The sequence below is a fragment of the Camarhynchus parvulus genome, unplaced genomic scaffold (genome assembly GCF_901933205.1).
Source record: "Camarhynchus parvulus unplaced genomic scaffold, STF_HiC, whole genome shotgun sequence".
Lineage (NCBI taxonomy): Eukaryota > Metazoa > Chordata > Aves > Passeriformes > Thraupidae > Camarhynchus > Camarhynchus parvulus.
The window spans coordinates 82,885-98,970 of NW_022148567.1; the positions used below are offsets into that span (position 1 = coordinate 82,885).

General features: G+C 48.7%; 1 protein-coding gene across 1 annotated transcript in view; it reads right to left on the reverse strand.

Annotated features, from left to right (window-relative positions):
* Nucleotides 1–16,086, reverse strand: part of LOC115916938 (phosphoribosylformylglycinamidine synthase-like) — a gene marked incomplete at its 5' end in the record, with an annotated part of 56,907 nt that overhangs the window by 11,045 nt on the left and 29,776 nt on the right. The window contains 8 exon segments of the mRNA XM_030970676.1: nt 1,132–1,246; nt 3,051–3,142; nt 4,572–4,755; nt 5,749–5,768; nt 6,616–6,768; nt 8,735–8,860; nt 12,278–12,433; nt 15,519–15,602. Coding sequence (XP_030826536.1) covers nt 1,132–1,246; nt 3,051–3,142; nt 4,572–4,755; nt 5,749–5,768; nt 6,616–6,768; nt 8,735–8,860; nt 12,278–12,433; nt 15,519–15,602 — 930 coding nt within the window.

Sequence of the window (16,086 nt, forward strand, 5' to 3'; positions counted from 1 at the left end):
TTGGGGATTTTAAAAACATTTTTTTGGGGGGATTTTTTTGGGTTTTTTTGTGGAATTTCTTAGGATTTATTTTTTAAATTTTTGGGATTTTAAAAACATTTTTTTGGGATTTCTTTTTGAGATTTTTAATGGAGATTTTTAATGGAACTTTTTAGGATTTTTTGGGGTTTTTTTGTGGAATTTTTTAGGATTTATTTTTTCAATTTTTGGGGGATTTTTTTGGATTAAAAAAAAACGTTTGGGGGATTTTTTTTGAGATTTTTAATGGAATTTTGCGGATTTTTTGGGGGTGTTTTTTGGGGTTTTTTTTGTGGAATTTTTTAGGATTTTTTTTAATTTTTTGGGATTTTAAAAACTTTTTTTGGGGATTTTTTTTTGAGATTCTTAATGGAACTTTTTGGCATTTTTGGGGGTGTTTTTTGGGATTTTTTGTGGAATTTTTTAGGATTTTTTGGGGATTTTTTCAGATTTAAAACAAAAACTTGGGGATTTTTTTGGAGACTCAATGGAACTTTTGGGGATTTTTTGGGTTTTTTTGTGGAATTTTTTTAGTATTTACTTTTTCATTTTTTGGGATTTTAAAAACACTTTTTTGCGGGATTTTTTTGAGATTTTTATTGGAACTTTTTGGGAATTTTTGGGGGTGTTTTTTGGGTTTTTTTTGTGGAATTTTTTTAGGATTTATTTTTTGATTTTTGGGGATTTTAAAAACATGTTTGGAGGATTTTTTTGAGATTTTTATTGGAACTTTTTGGGAATTTTTTGGGGTGTTTTTTGGGATTTTTTGTGGAATTTTTTAGGATATTTTGGGGATTTTTTTCAGATTTAAAACAAAAATTTGGGGATTTTTTTGGAGACTCAATGGAACTTTTTGGGATTTTTTGGGGGTTTTTGGGGAATTTTTTAGGATTTTTTTTTAATTTCGGGGATTTAAAAAAAATTGGGGGGGGAATTTTTTGAGATTCTTAATGGAACTTTTTGGGATTTTTTGAGGTGTTTTTTGCGTTTTTTTGTGGAATTTTTTGGGGGATTTTTTCGGATTTAAAAACAAACATTTGGGGGATTTTTTTGGAGATTTTTATTGGCATTTTTGGGATTTTTTGGGGCGTTTTTTTGGGGTTCCGGACTCACCTTTGGCCGAGCCCAGCACGTCGGCGTAGCTGAAGCCCCCCACGAAAACGAGACCCCGGAACCCGTCCAGGGAGGCCGAGCCCGAGCAAAGGTCCTGGGTGGTCACGTCCCACACCTGGGAACCCCAAAAACCCCAAAATTCAACCCAAAACCGACCCCAAAAAAAACCCCAAAAATCAACACAAAACCGACCCCAAAATACCCCGGTCAGACCCCAAAAATCAACCCAAACAATACCCCCAAAATCAAGCCAAAACCACCCCAAATATAAACCCAAAAAAAACCCCAAAAATCAACCCAAAACCACCCCAAAAAAAACCCCAAAAATCAACCCAAAACCAACCCAAAAAATACCCCAAAAATCAACCCAAAACCGACCCCAAAATACCCCGGTCAGACCCCAAAAATAAACCCAAAAAATACCCCCAAAATCAACCCAAAACCACGCCAAAAATAAACCCAAAAAAAACCCCAAAAATCAACACAAAACCGACCCCAAAATACCCCGGTCAGACCCCAAAAATAAACCCAAAAAATACCCCAAAAATCAACCCAAAACCACCCCAAAAATAAACCCAAAAAAACCCCCAAAAATCAACCCAAAACCACCCCAAAAATAAACCCAAAAATCAACACAAAACCACCCCCAAAAAAAACCCCAAAAATCAACACAAAACCGACCCCAAAATACCCCGGTCAGACCCCAAAATAAACCCAAAAAACCCCAAAAATCAACCCAAAACCACCCCAAAAATAAACCCAAAAATCAACCCAAAACCAACCCAAAAAATACACCAAAAATCAACCCAAAACCGACCCCAAAATACCCCGGTCAGACCCCAAAAATAAACCCAAAAAATACCCCCAAAAATCAAGCCAAAACCACCCCAAAAATAAACCCAAAAATCAACACAAAACCGACCCCAAAAAAAACCCCAAAAATCAACACAAAACCGACCCCAAAATACCCCGGTCAGACCCCAAAAATAAACCCAAAAAATACCCCCAAAATCAACACAAAACCACCCCAAAAATAAACCCAAAAAAAACCCCAAAAATCAACCCAAAACCACCCCAAAAATAAACCCAAAAATCAAGCCAAAACCACCCCAAAATTTTGGGTGTTTTTAGGGTGTTTTGGGGTGGTTTTGGGTGTTTTGGGGTGTTTTGGGGTGGCTTTGGGTGTTTTAGGGTGTTTTTGGGGTGGTTTTGGGTGGTTTTAGGGTGTTTTTGGGGTGTTTTGGGTGTTTTTAGGGTGTTTTCGGGTTGGTTTTGGGTGTTTTGGGGTGGTTTGGGTGTTTTTAGGGTGTTTTGGGGTGGTTTGGGTGTTTTGGGGTGGTTTGGGGTGGGTTTGGGTGTTTTTAGGGTGTTTTTGCAGTGGTTTTGGGTGTTTTGGGGTGTTTTTAGGGTGTTTTTGGGTGGTTTTGGGTGTTTTGGGGTGATTTTGGGTGTTTTTAGGGTGTTTTAAGTGTTTTGGGTGTTATGGGTGTTTTGGGGTGTTATGGGTGTTTTAGGGTGTTTTTTGGGTGTTTTTAGGGTGTTTTCGGGTTGGTTTGGGGTGTTTTGGGGTGTTTTGGGTGTTTTTAGGGTGTTTTGGGGTGGTTTGGGGTGTTTTGGGGTGGTTTGGGTGTTTTTAGGGTGTTTTTGGGTGGTTTGGGGTGGTTTGGGGTGTTTTTAGGGTGTTTTGGGGTGGTTTAGGGTGTTTTGGGGTGGTTTTGGATGTTTTCAGGGTGTTTTTGCAGTGGTTTGGGGTGTTTTGGGGTGATTTTGGGTGTTTTTAGGGTGTTTTGGGTGTTATGGGTGTTTTGGGGTGTTATGGGTGTTTTGGGGTGTTTTCGGTGTTTTTAGGGTGTTTTTGGGGTGGTTTTGGGTGGTTTTAGGGTGTTTTTGGGGTGATTTTGGGCGGTTTTGGGTCTCACCTGGAAGCCGGCCATGGCGAAGGCCGCGGCCATCTCCCGGTCGCCGTTGCTGCCCTCCTCCCTCAGCACGGCCACGCGCGGCCCCGGTAGCTCTGGGGGACCCCAAAAATCGGCACCGGCACCCCCAAAAACACCAGAAACAGCCCCAAATCCCACAGACCCCAAATAACCCCAAAAAACCCCAAAATCCCATAAAATCCCATTAAAAATCCCACAAAAATCCCATTAAAATCACACAAAAATCCCATAAAAATCCCATAAAAATCTCACAAAAATCCCAAAAAAACCCCAGAAACAGCCCCAAATCCCACGGACCCCAAATAACCCCAAAAAACCCCAAAATCCCATAAAATCCCATAAAAATCCCATAAAAATCCCATTAAAATCACACAAAAATCCCATAAAAATCCCATAAAAATCTCACAAAAATCCCATAAAAACCCCAGAAACAGCCCCAAATCCCACGGACCCCAAATAACCCCAAAAAGCCCCAAAATCCCATAAAATCCCATAAAAAAATCCCACAAAAATCCCACAAAAATCCCATTAACATCACACAAAAATCACATAAAAATCCCATAAAAATCCCATAAAAATCCGACAAAAATCCCATTAAAATCTGACCAAAATCCCATTAAAATCTGACAAAAATCCCCCAAAAATCCCCCAAAAATCCCATAAAAACCCCACAGACCCTTCAGGCAGATCTGGGGGACCCCAAAAATCGGCACCGGCACCCCCAAAAAACCCCAAATGTCAAATCCCCCAATGTCCCTAATGTCCCCCAATCCCCCCAATGTCCCCAATGTCCCCAATGTCCCCAACGCCCCCAATGTCCCCAATGCCCCCAATGTCCCCCAATGTCCCCTAACCCCCAATGTCCCCAATGTCCCCCAATGTCCCCAATGTCCCCAATCCCCCCCAATGTCCCCAATGTCCCCAATGTCCCCAATGTCCCCAATCCCCCCAATGTCCCCAGTGTCCCCAATCCCCCCAATGTCCCCAATGTCCCCAATGTCCCCAATCCCCCAATGTCCCCAATGTCCCCAATCCCCCCCAATGTCCCCAGTGTCCCCAGTCCCCCCAATGTCCCCAATGTCCCCCAGTGTCCCCAATGTCCCCAATGTCCCCAATCCCCCCAATGCCCCCAATGTCCCCAATATCCCAATCCCCCAATGTCCCCCCAGTGTCCCCAGTGCCCCCAATGTCCCCAATGTCCCCAATGTCCCCAATGTCCCCAATCCCCCAATGTCCCCAATAAATCCCCAATGTCCCCAATCCTCCCCAATGTCCTCAGTGTCCCCAGTCCCCCAGTGTCCTCAGTCCACAATGTCCACAATAATGTAATGTCCCCAATTCCCCAATGTCCCCCAGTGTCCCCAGTCCCCCCAGTGTCCCCAATGTCCCCAGTGTCCCAGTGTTCAGCCCCCAATGTCCCCAATGTACAATCCCCCCAATCCCCCCAATGTCCCCCAATCCCCCCAATGTCCCCAATCCCCCCAATGTCCCCAATGTCCCCACCCATGCTCCGCGCCACCGGTGCCACGTAGTCGGGGTCGAAGGTGACGCTGAAGTCGGGTCCCCAGCGCGTGCCCAGGTCCTGCTGCTCCTGCTCCACGCAGGCCGGCGTGGCCTGCAGCCGCTCCAGCTGGAAACTCGTCTGCTCCCAGATGTCCCTGATGTCCCCAAGGGGCTCGGACAGCACCTCCTGGTCACCACGGTCACCGTCACTCGGGACATCGGGGACGTTGGGGAAAATTGGGACATCGGGGACATGGAGAACATCGAGGGACGTTGGGGACATTGAGGACCTGAGGAACACTGGGGACATTGGGGACATCGGGGACATCGCGGACATGGAGAACATTGAGGGACATTGGGGACATTGGGGACATTGAGGACCTGAGGAACATTGGGGACATTGGGGACATTGGGGACATTGGGGACATTGGGGACATGGAGAACATTGAGGAACGTTGGGGACATTGAGGACATTGAGGGACATTGAGGGACATTGAGGACCTGAGGAACATTGGGGACATTGGGGACAATGGGGACATTGAGGACCTGAGGAACACTGGGGACGTTGAGGACATCTGGGACATTGGGGACATTGGGGACATTGAGGGACAATGGGGACATCGGGGACATGGAGAACATTGAGGGACATTGGGGACATTGGGGACCTGAGGGACATTGGGGACATTGGGGACATTGGGGACAATGGGGACATTGAGGACCTGAGGAACACTGGGGACGTTGAGGACATCTGGGACATTGGGGACATGGAGAGACACTGAGGACATCGGGGACGTGGAGAACATCGAGGGACGTTGGGGATATTGGGGACATTGAGGGACATTGAGGACCTGAGGAACATTGGGGATGTTGAGGACATTGGGGACATTGGGGACATTGAGAAAAATTGGGACATTGAGGACGTGGAGAACATCGAGGGACACTGGGGACATTGAGGGACATTGAGGACATTGAGGGACATTGGGGACGTGGAGAACATTGAGGGACGTTGGGGACATTGAGGACCTGAGGAACATTGGGGACATTGGGGACATTGGGGACATCGCGGACATGGAGAACATTGAGGGACATTGGGGACATTGGGGACATTGAGGACCTGAGGAACATTGGGGACATTGGGGACATTGGGGACATTGGGGACCTGAGGAACATTGGGGACAGTGGGGACATTGAGGGACATTGGGGACATTGGGGACATTGGGGACATGAAGGACACTGGGGACATTGGGGACATTGGGGTCACAGGGCCATTGGGGACACAGGGACATGGGGACAAGGGGACATGGGGACACAAGGATGAGGGGACAACAAGGACAACGAGGGACAACGGGGACAGCAACGCCGCAAAGCCACCACTGCCCACCCCAGGGGACAGAGCCACCTCCTGTCCCCTGTCCCCAAACCCCCCGATGTCCCCAAACCCCCCGATGTCCCCAAACCCCCCGATGTCCCTAAACCCCCTGACGTCTCCAAACCCCCAAATGTCCCCCAATGTCCCTGCTGTCCTCTAATGTCCCCAATGTCCCCAATCCCGCCAATGTCCCCAATGTCCCCATTGCCCTCAATGTCCCCAGTGTCCCCAATGTCCCCGGTGTCCCCAATGTCCCTGATGTCCCCAATGTCCCCAATGTCCCTGATGTCCCTGACGTCCCCAATGTCCTCCATGTCCTCCCAATGTCCCCAATGTCCCCAATGTCCTTGATGTCCCCAATGTCCCCAATACCCCAATGTCCCCCAATGTCCCCAAACGCAATGTCCCTGATGTCCTCAATGTCACCAATCCTCCCAAATGTCCCAAATCTCCCCCTTGTCCCCAATGTCCCCAATGTCCCCAGTGTCCCCAATTCCTCCCCAATCCCCCAATGTCCCCAATCCCCCCAATGTCCCCAATCCCCCCAATGTCCCCAATTCCCCCAATGTCCCCAATGTCCCCAATGTCCCCAATTCCCCCCCAATGTCCCCCAATGTCCCCAATCCCCCCAGTGTCCCCAATCCCCCCCCAATGTCCCCCAATGTCCCCGCTGTCCCCTCACCATGGCGCGGGGTCCGTAGGGGCCGCTGTGGCCGATGGGGACGCAGGTGACACCGGCGTCCTGGTAGCGGCGGCACACGGGGACAGCGGCCGCGGCCGGGACCTCGAGCAGCAGCGCCGGCTCCTCGGCAAAGAGCAGCGCCAGCGCTGGGGACACATTGGGGACAGTGAGGGGACACTGGGGACACTGGGGACATTGGGGACATTGGGGACACTGAGGGGATTTAGGGCATTGGGGACATTGGGGAGGGATTGGGGACATTGGGGACATTGAGGGGATTGGGGACATTTGGGACATTGGGGACATTGGGGACATTGGGGGGATTGGGGACATTGGGGACATTGGGGACATTAAGGGGATTGGGGACATTGGGGACATTGGGGACATGGGGACATTGGGGACATTAAGGGGATTGGGGACATTGGGGACATTGGGGACATTAAGGGGATTGGGGACATTGGGGACATTGGGGACATTGGGGACATTGGGGGGATTGGGGACATTGGGGACATTGGGGACATTAAGGGGATTTGGGACATTGGGGACATTGGGGAGGGATTGGGGACATTGGGGACATTGAGGGGGTTGGGGACATTTGGGACATTGGGGACATTGGGGACATTGGGGACACTGGGGACATTGGGGGGACTGGGGACATTGGGGGGACTGGGGACAGTGGGGACATTGGGGGGATTGGGGACATTGGGGACACACTGAGGGGACACACTGGGGACACATTGGGGACATTGGGAACACATTGGGGACATTGGGGACATTGGGGACACATTGAGGGGATTGGGGACATTGGGGACACATTGAGGGGATTGGGGACATTGGGGACACATTGGGGACAGTGGGAACACACTGAGGGGACACAGAGGGGACACGCAGAGGGGACACACTGGGGACACAGACAGAGGGGACACAGAGGGGACATTGAGGACACACAGAGGGGACACATTGGGGACATTGTGAGCACAGAGAGGGGACACACTGGGGACACAGGGGACACAGAGGGGACACACTGAGGGGACACACTGGGGACACATTGGGGACACAGACAGAGGGGACACAGAGGGGACACACACTGAGGTGACACTGGGGACACAGAGGGGACACACACAGAGGGGACACACTGGGGACACTGGGGACACAGAGGGGACACTGGGGACACAGAGGGGACACATAGGGGACACAGAGGGGACACGCACAGAGGGGACACACACACAGGGGGACACAGAGGGGACACATTGGGGACACAGAGGGGACACGCACAGAGGGGACACACACACAGGGGGACACAGAGGGGACACATTGGGGACACAGAGGAGACACGCAGAGGGGACACAGAGGGGACATTGGGGACACAGAGGGGACACACATTGGGGACACAGAGGGGACATTGGGGACACAGAGGGGACACACATTGAGGACACAGAGGGGACACTGGGGACACAGAGGGGACACACATTGGGGACACAGAGGGGACACTGGGGACACAGAGGGGACACTGGGGACACACACAGAGGGGACACAGAGGGGACACACGTAGAGGGGAGACTGGGGAGACATTGGGGACATTGGGGACACATTGAGGGGATTGGGGACATTGGGGACACTTTGAGGACATTGAGGGGACACTGGGGGACATTGGGGACACAGAGGGGACACACACAGAGGGGACACACTGGGGACACTGGGGACACACTGGGGACACATTGGGGACACAGAGGGGACACTGGGGACACACTGGGGACACAGAGGGGACACAGACAGAGGGGACACAGAGGGGACACACACAGAGGTGACACTGGGGACACAGAGGGGACACACACAGAGGGAACACATTGGGGACACACTGGGGACGCAGAGGGGACACAGAGGGGACACGCAGAGGGCACACACACAGAGGGGACACTGGGGACACACTGGGGACACATTGGGGACACACACAGAGGGGACACTGGGGACACACTGGGGACACACTGGGGACACATTGGGGACGCAGAGGGGACACGGGACACAGAGGGGACACTGGGGACACAGAGGGGACACACTGGGGACACACTGGGGACACACTGGGGACGCAGAGGGGACACCGGGCACACTGACGGGTGACGCCGGGCGGCGGCGCGGGCACGCGCACGCTGGCGCCGCAGTTGCCGGCGAAGGCCATCTCCAGCACGCAGCCCAGCAGGCCCCCGTCGCTGACGTCGTGGCCGGCCGCCAGCACGCGCTCTGGGGACACGCGTGTCACACGGGGTCACCGCGGGGTCACCGCGGGGTCACCCGGGGTCAGCAAATGTCACCCAGGGTCACCATGGGGTCATTGAGGGTCACCCAAAGTCATGCAATACATCACATCGGGGTCACCAAATGTCACCCAGGTGCTCCAATGTCACGTCGGGGTCACCAAATGTCACCCAGGGGCTCCAAATGTCAGCTCAGGGTCATCAAATGTCACCCAGGGTCATCAGATGTCACCTCGGGGTAATCAAATGTCACGTTGGGGTCACCAAGTATCACCCAGTCATGAAATGTCACGCCGGGGTCACCGAATGTCACCCAAGGTCGGGCAATGTCACCTCGGGGTCACCAAATGTCACCCAGGGGTCACCACGAGGGGTCGCCGAGGGGCACCAAGGGTCACCCAAAGTCATGAAATGTCACGTCAGGGTCACCAAATGTCACCCAGGGTCAGGAAATGTCACGTCAGGGTCATCAAATGTCACCTTGGGGTCACCAAGTGTCACCCAGGTGCTCCAAGGTCACTTCGGGGTCACCAAATGTCACCCAGGGTCAGGAAATGTCACCCAGGGGTCACCAAGGGTCACCCAAAGTCATGCAATGTCACACAGGGGTCACCAAATGTCACCCAGGGGCTCCAAATGTCACATCGGGGTCACCAAATGTCACCTCAGGGTCACCAAGTGTCACCCAGGGGCACCCAGGCTCACCCAAAGTCATGCAATGTCACGTCGGGGTCACCAAATGTCACCCAGGGTCATGAAATGTCACCTTGGGGTCACCACATGTCACTTCAGGGTCACCAAATGTCACTTCAGGGTCACCAAATGTCACTCAGGGTCACCAAGTGTCACCCAGTCATGCAATGTCACATTGGGGTCACCAAATGTCACCCAAGGTCGGGCAATGTCACAGCGGGGTCACCAAATGTCACCCAGGGTCATCAGATGTCACCTCAGGGTCATTAAATGTCACCTCAGGGTCACCAAATGTCACCTCGGGGTCACCAAATGTCACCCAGGGGCTCCAAATGTCACCCAGGGGCACCCAAGGTCACCAAATGTCACATCGGGGTCACCGAATGTCACCCAGGGGCTCCAAATGTCACCCAAAGTTATGAAATGTCACCTCAGGGTCATCAAATGTCACCTCAGGGGTCACCAAGTGTCACCCAGGGGTCACCAAGTGTCACCCAGGGGCTCCAAATATCACCTCAGAGCCACCAAATGTCACCGAGGTGCTCCAATGTCACGTCGGGGTCATCAAATGTCACCCAGGGGCACCCATGGTCAGCAAATGTCACGTCGGGGTCACCAAATGTCACCTCAGGGTCATCAAATGTCACCCAAGGGTCACGAAGTGTCACCCAAAGTCATGAAATGTCACCTCGGGGTCACCAAATGTCACCTTGGGGTCACCAAGTGTCACCTTGGGGTCACCAAGTGTCACCTTGGGGTCACCAAGTGTCACCCAGGGGTTCCAAATGTCACCCAGGGGCACCCAAGGTCACCAAATGTCACCTCGGGGTCACCAAGTGTCACCCAGGGGTCACCAAGTGTCACCCAGGCCCACCTCGGGGTCATCTTGAGGTTTTTCACCCAAACTTTTCACCCCCAAAATCCCCGTTTTTTCACCCCAAAATCCCCATTTCTTCCCCAAAAATCCCCATTTTGTCTTCCTAAAATCCCCAATTTTTCACCCCAAAATCCCCATTTTTTCACCCACCAAAAATCTCCATTTTTCACCCCAAAATCCCCATTTTTTCACCCCAAAATCCCCATTTTTTCACCCCAAAATCCCCATTTTGTCTTCCTAAAATCTCCATTTTTTCTTCCTAAAATCCCCAATTTTTCACCCCAAAATCCCCAATTTTTCACCCCAAAAAAATCTCCATTTTTCACCCCAAAATCCCCATTTCTTCCCCAAAAATCCCCATTTTGTCTTCCTAAAATCCCCATTTTTTCACCCCAAAATCACCGTTTTTTCACCCCAAAAATCCCAATTTTCCACCACAAAATTGCTATTTTTTTCCCAAAAAGCCCCAAAATCCCCATTTTTCACCCCAAAATCCCCATTTTCCATCTTCAATGTACGAATTTCCCCCCTAAAATCTCCATTTCTTCCCGCCCAAAAATCTCCATTTATTGCCCTAAAATCCCCATTTTTCTTCCTAAAATCCCCATTTCTTCCCCAAAAATCCCCATTTTTTCTTCCTAAAATCCCCATTTTTTCACCCCAAAAATCCCCATTTTTCACCCCCAAAAATCTCCATTTTTCACCCCAAAATCCCCAATTTTTCACCCCAAAATCCCCATTTTGTCTTCCTAAAATCCCCAATTTTTCACCCCAAAATCACCATTTTTTCACCCCAAAAATCCCCATTTTCCACCCCAAAATTGCCGTTTTTTTCCCAAAAAGCCCCAAAATCCCCATTTTTCACCCCAAAATCTCCATTTTCCATCTTCAATGTACGAATTTCCCCCCTAAAATCGCCATTTCTTCCCGCCCAAAAATCTCCATTTATTGCCCTAAAATCCCCATTTTTTCTTCCTAAAATCCCCATTTTTTCACCCCAAAAATCCCCATTTTTTCTTCCTAAAATCCCCATTTTTTCACCCCAAAAATCCCCATTTTTTCACCCCCCAAAAATCTCCATTTTTCACCCCAAAATCCCCAATTTTTCACCCCAAAATCCCCATTTTGTCTTCCTAAAATCCCCAATTTTTCACCCCAAAATCACCGTTTTTTCACCCCAAAAATCCCCATTTTCCACCCCAAAATTGCTGGTTTTTTCCCAAAAAGCCCCAAAATCCCCATTTTTCACCCCAAAATCCCCATTTTCCATCTTCAATGTACGAATTTCCCCCCTAAAATCTCCATTTCTTCCCCCCAAAAATCTCCTTTTTTTGCCCTAAAATAGCCATTTTTTGCCCTAAAATCCCCATTTTTCACCCCAAAATCCCCATTTTTTCACCCCAAAATCCCCATTTTTCACCCCAAAATCCCCAATTTTTCACCCCAAAAAAATCTCCATTTTTCACCCCAAAATCCCCATTTTTTCACCCCCAAAAAAATCTCCATTTTTTCTTCCTAAAATCCCCAATTTTGTCACCCCAAAATTCCCATTTTTTCACCCCAAAATCACCGTTTTTCACCCCAAAAAATCCCCATTTTCCACTCCAAAATTGCCATTTTTTTCCCAAATAGCCCCAAAATCCCCATTTTTCACCCCAAAATCCCCATTTTCCATCTTCAATGTACGAATTTCCCCCCTAAAATCTCCATTTCTTCCCCCCAAAAACCTCAATTTTTTCCCCTAAAATCTCCATTTTTTGCCCTAAAATCTCCATTTTTTCACCAAAAATCGCCATTTTTTTTGCCCCAAAATCGCCGTTTTTCACCCCAAACCTTTGAGCAGCTCCTGGGTGACGTTGAAGGCGCTCTCCAGGCTCTGGGGCCGGTCCAGGTCGGGGCACTCGTCGCCCACCTGGGCGAACACCTGGGCCAGGGCGGAGCCGCCCAGGCGGTGCCGCCCGGGGTTCAGCTGCACCCACAGCAGGGTCCCTGAAACGGCCCAAAATCACCCAAAAATGAGCCCAAAATGAGCCCAAAATGAGCCCAAAATGAGCCAAAAATCAGCCCAAAATGACCCGAAAATAACTCAAAAAATGAGCCAAAAATGAGCCGAAAATGACCCGAGAATGAGCCAAAAATGAGCCAAAAATGAGCCAAAAATCAGCCCAAAATGAGCCAAAAATGAGCCAAAAATAACTCAAAAAATGAGACGAAAATGAGTCAAAAATGGCCCAGAAATGACCCAAAAATGAGCCAAAAATCACCCAAAAATCACCCAAAAATAACTCAAAAATGAGACGAAAATGAGTCGAAAATGAGTTAAAAATCAGCCCAAAATGAGCCGAAAATGACCTGAAAATGAGCCCAAAATGACCCGAGAATGAGCCCAAAATGACCCAAAAATGAGCCCAAAATGAGCCAAAAATTAGCCAAAAATGAGCCAAAAATCAGCCCAAAATGACCCGAAAATAACTCAAAAAATGAGACGAAAATGAGTCAAAAATGAGCCAAGAATGAGCAAAAAATGACCCAAAAATGACCCGAAAAGGAGCCCAAAATGAGCCGAAAAAGAGCCAAAAATCAGCCCAAAATGAGCCCAAAATGAGCTGAAAATGACCCAAAAATGACCCAAAAATGACCCAAAAATGAGCAAAAATGAGCCGAAAATGAGCCCAAAAAGAGCCAAAAATAACTCAAAAAATGAGACGAAAATGAGTCAAAAAATGAGCCGAAAATGAGCCGAAAATGAGCCAAAAATCAGCCCAAAATGAGCCGAAAATGAGCTGAAAATGAGCCCAAAATGACCCAAAAGTGACCCAAAAATGAGCTGAAAATGAGCCAAAGATGATCCGAAAATGAGCTGAAAATGACCCAAAAATGAGCTGAAAATGAGCTGAAAATGAGCCCAAAATGAGCCCAAAATGAGCCCAAAATAACTCAAAAAATGAGCCAAAAAGGAGCCGAAAATGAGCCAAAAATGAGCCGAAAATGAGCCAAAAATGAGCCAAAAATGAGCCCAAAATGACCCAAAAATAACTCAAAAAATGAGCCGAAAATGAGTGAAAAATGACCCAAAAATGAGCTGAAAATGAGCCCAAAATGACCCGAAAATGAGCCCAAAATGAGCCAAAAATCAGCCCAAAATGACCCGAAAATAACTCAAAAAATGAGCCAAAAATGAGCCGAAAATGACCCGAGAATGAGCCAAAAATGAGCCAAAAATGAGCCAAAAATCAGCCCAAAATGAGCCAAAAATGAGCCAAAAATAACTCAAAAAATGAGACGAAAATGAGCCAAAAATGGCCCAGAAATGACCCAAAAACGAGCCAAAAATGACCCAAAAATAACTCAAAAAATGAGACGAAAATGAGTCGAAAATGAGTCAAAAATGAGCCCAAAATGAGCCAAAAATGACCTGAAAATGAGCCCAAAATGACCCAAAAATGACCCAAAAATGAGCCAAAAATGACCCAAAAATGAGCCAAAAATCAGCCAAAATGAGCTGAAAATGAGCCAAAAATGACCCAAAAATAACTCAAAAAATGACCCGAAAATGAGTGAAAAATGACCCAAAAATGAGCTGAAAATGAGCCCAAAATGACCCGAAAATGAGCCCAAAATGAGCCAAAAATGAGCCAAAAATCAGCCCAAAATGACCCGAAAATAACTCAAAAAATGAGCCAAAAATGAGCCCAAAATGACCCGAGAATGAGCCAAAAATGAGCCAAAAATGAGCCCAAAATGACCCAAAAATAACTCAAAAAATGAGCCAAAAATGAGTCAAAAAATGAGCCGAAAATGCGTCAAAAAATGAGCCGAAAATGAGCCCAAAATGAGCCCAAAATGAGCCAAAAATAACTCAAAAAATGAGATGAAAATGAGTCAAAAAATGACCCAAAAATGAGCCAAAAATGAGCCGAAAATCAGCCCAAAATGAGCCGAAAATGAGCTGAAAATGAGCCCAAAACGACCCAAAAATGACCCAAAAATGACCCAAAAATGAGCCAAAAATGAGCTGAAAATGAGCCAAAGATGATCCGAAAATGAGCTGAAAATGAGCCGAAAATGAGCCCAAAATGAGCCAAAAATAACGCAAAAAATGAGCCAAAAAGGAGCCGAAAATGAGCCAAAAATGAGCTGAAAATGAGCCCAAAATGACCCGAAAATGAGCCCAAAATGAGCCAAAAATGAGCCAAAAATCAGCCCAAAATGACCCGAAAATAACTCAAAAAATGAGCCAAAAATGAGCCAAAAATGACCCGAGAATGAGCCAAAAATGACCCAAAAAACAGCCCAAAATGACCCGAAAACGACCCGAAAATGAGCCAAAAATGACCCAAAAATGAACCGAAAATGAGCCGAAAAATGAGCGAAAAATTAGCAAAAAATTAGCCCAAAATGAGCCAAAAATGACCTGAAAATGAGCCAAAAATGACCCAAAAATGAGCCAAAAAAGAGTCAAAAATGACCGAAAAATGAGCTGAAAATGAGCCAAAAATGACCCATAAATGAGCCGAAAATGACCCAAAAATGAGCCAAAAATGAGCGAAAAAGAGCAAAAATGAGCAAAAATCAGCCCCAGGCAGAGCAGAAATCAGACCCCAAATCTGGGGGGATTATGAGCCAAAAATGGGGGAAATTGACCCAAAAATGACCCAAAAATGACCCAAAAATGACCCAAAAATCAGGCCTGGGCAGAGCAGAAATCGGGGGGGAAATCAGGGGGGAAATGGGGGGATTTGACCCAAAAATTGAGCCAAAAATGGGAGAAATCCCCCCCAAAATGGACCCAAAAATAGAGAAAAATTGACCTAAAAATGGGAGAAATGGACCCAAAAATGGAGCCAAAAATGACCCAAAAATCAGCCCCGGGCAGAGCAGAAACTGGGGGGAAAATCGGGGAGGAAATGGGGGAATTTGAGCCAAAAATGAGGGAAATCCACCCAAAAACGGCCCCAAAAGAGCCGGGAAAAATTGGTACAGGAAGGGAGAAAAATGGCCCCAATGTGTCCCCAGGTGTGTCCCCAAATGTCCCCAGGTGTGTCCCCAAATGTCCCCAGGTGTGTCCCCTCACCTCTGTCGTTGGGACACTTGAGGTCAGGGGTCACGGTGGCGGTGACATCGGGGCACACGGCGTAGGCCGAGATCACCAGGGCACCTGGGGACACCGGGGACACCTCGGGGTCACCTCGGGGTCACCTCGGGGTCACCTCAGTGTCACCTCAGTGTCACCTGGGTGTCCCCGGTGTCCCCAATGTCCCCAATGTCCCCAATCCCCCCAATGTCCCCAATGTCCCCCAATGTCCCCAGTGTCCCCAACGTCCCCCAATGTCCCCCAATCCCCCCAATGTCCCCAATGTCCCCAATCCCCCCAGCGTCCCCAATGTCCCCCAATGTCCCCAATGTCCCCAATCCCCCCAATGTCCCCAATGTCCCCAATGTCCCCCCAATGTCCCCAACCCCCCCAATGTCCCCAATGTCCCCAATGTCCCCAATGTCCCCAACCCCCCCAATGTCCCCAATGTCCCCAATCCCCCAATCCCCCCCAATGTCCCCAATGTCCCCAGTGTCCCCCAATGCCCCCAATGTCCCCAATGTCCCCAATCCCCACAATGTCCCCAATCCCCCAATCCCCCCCAATG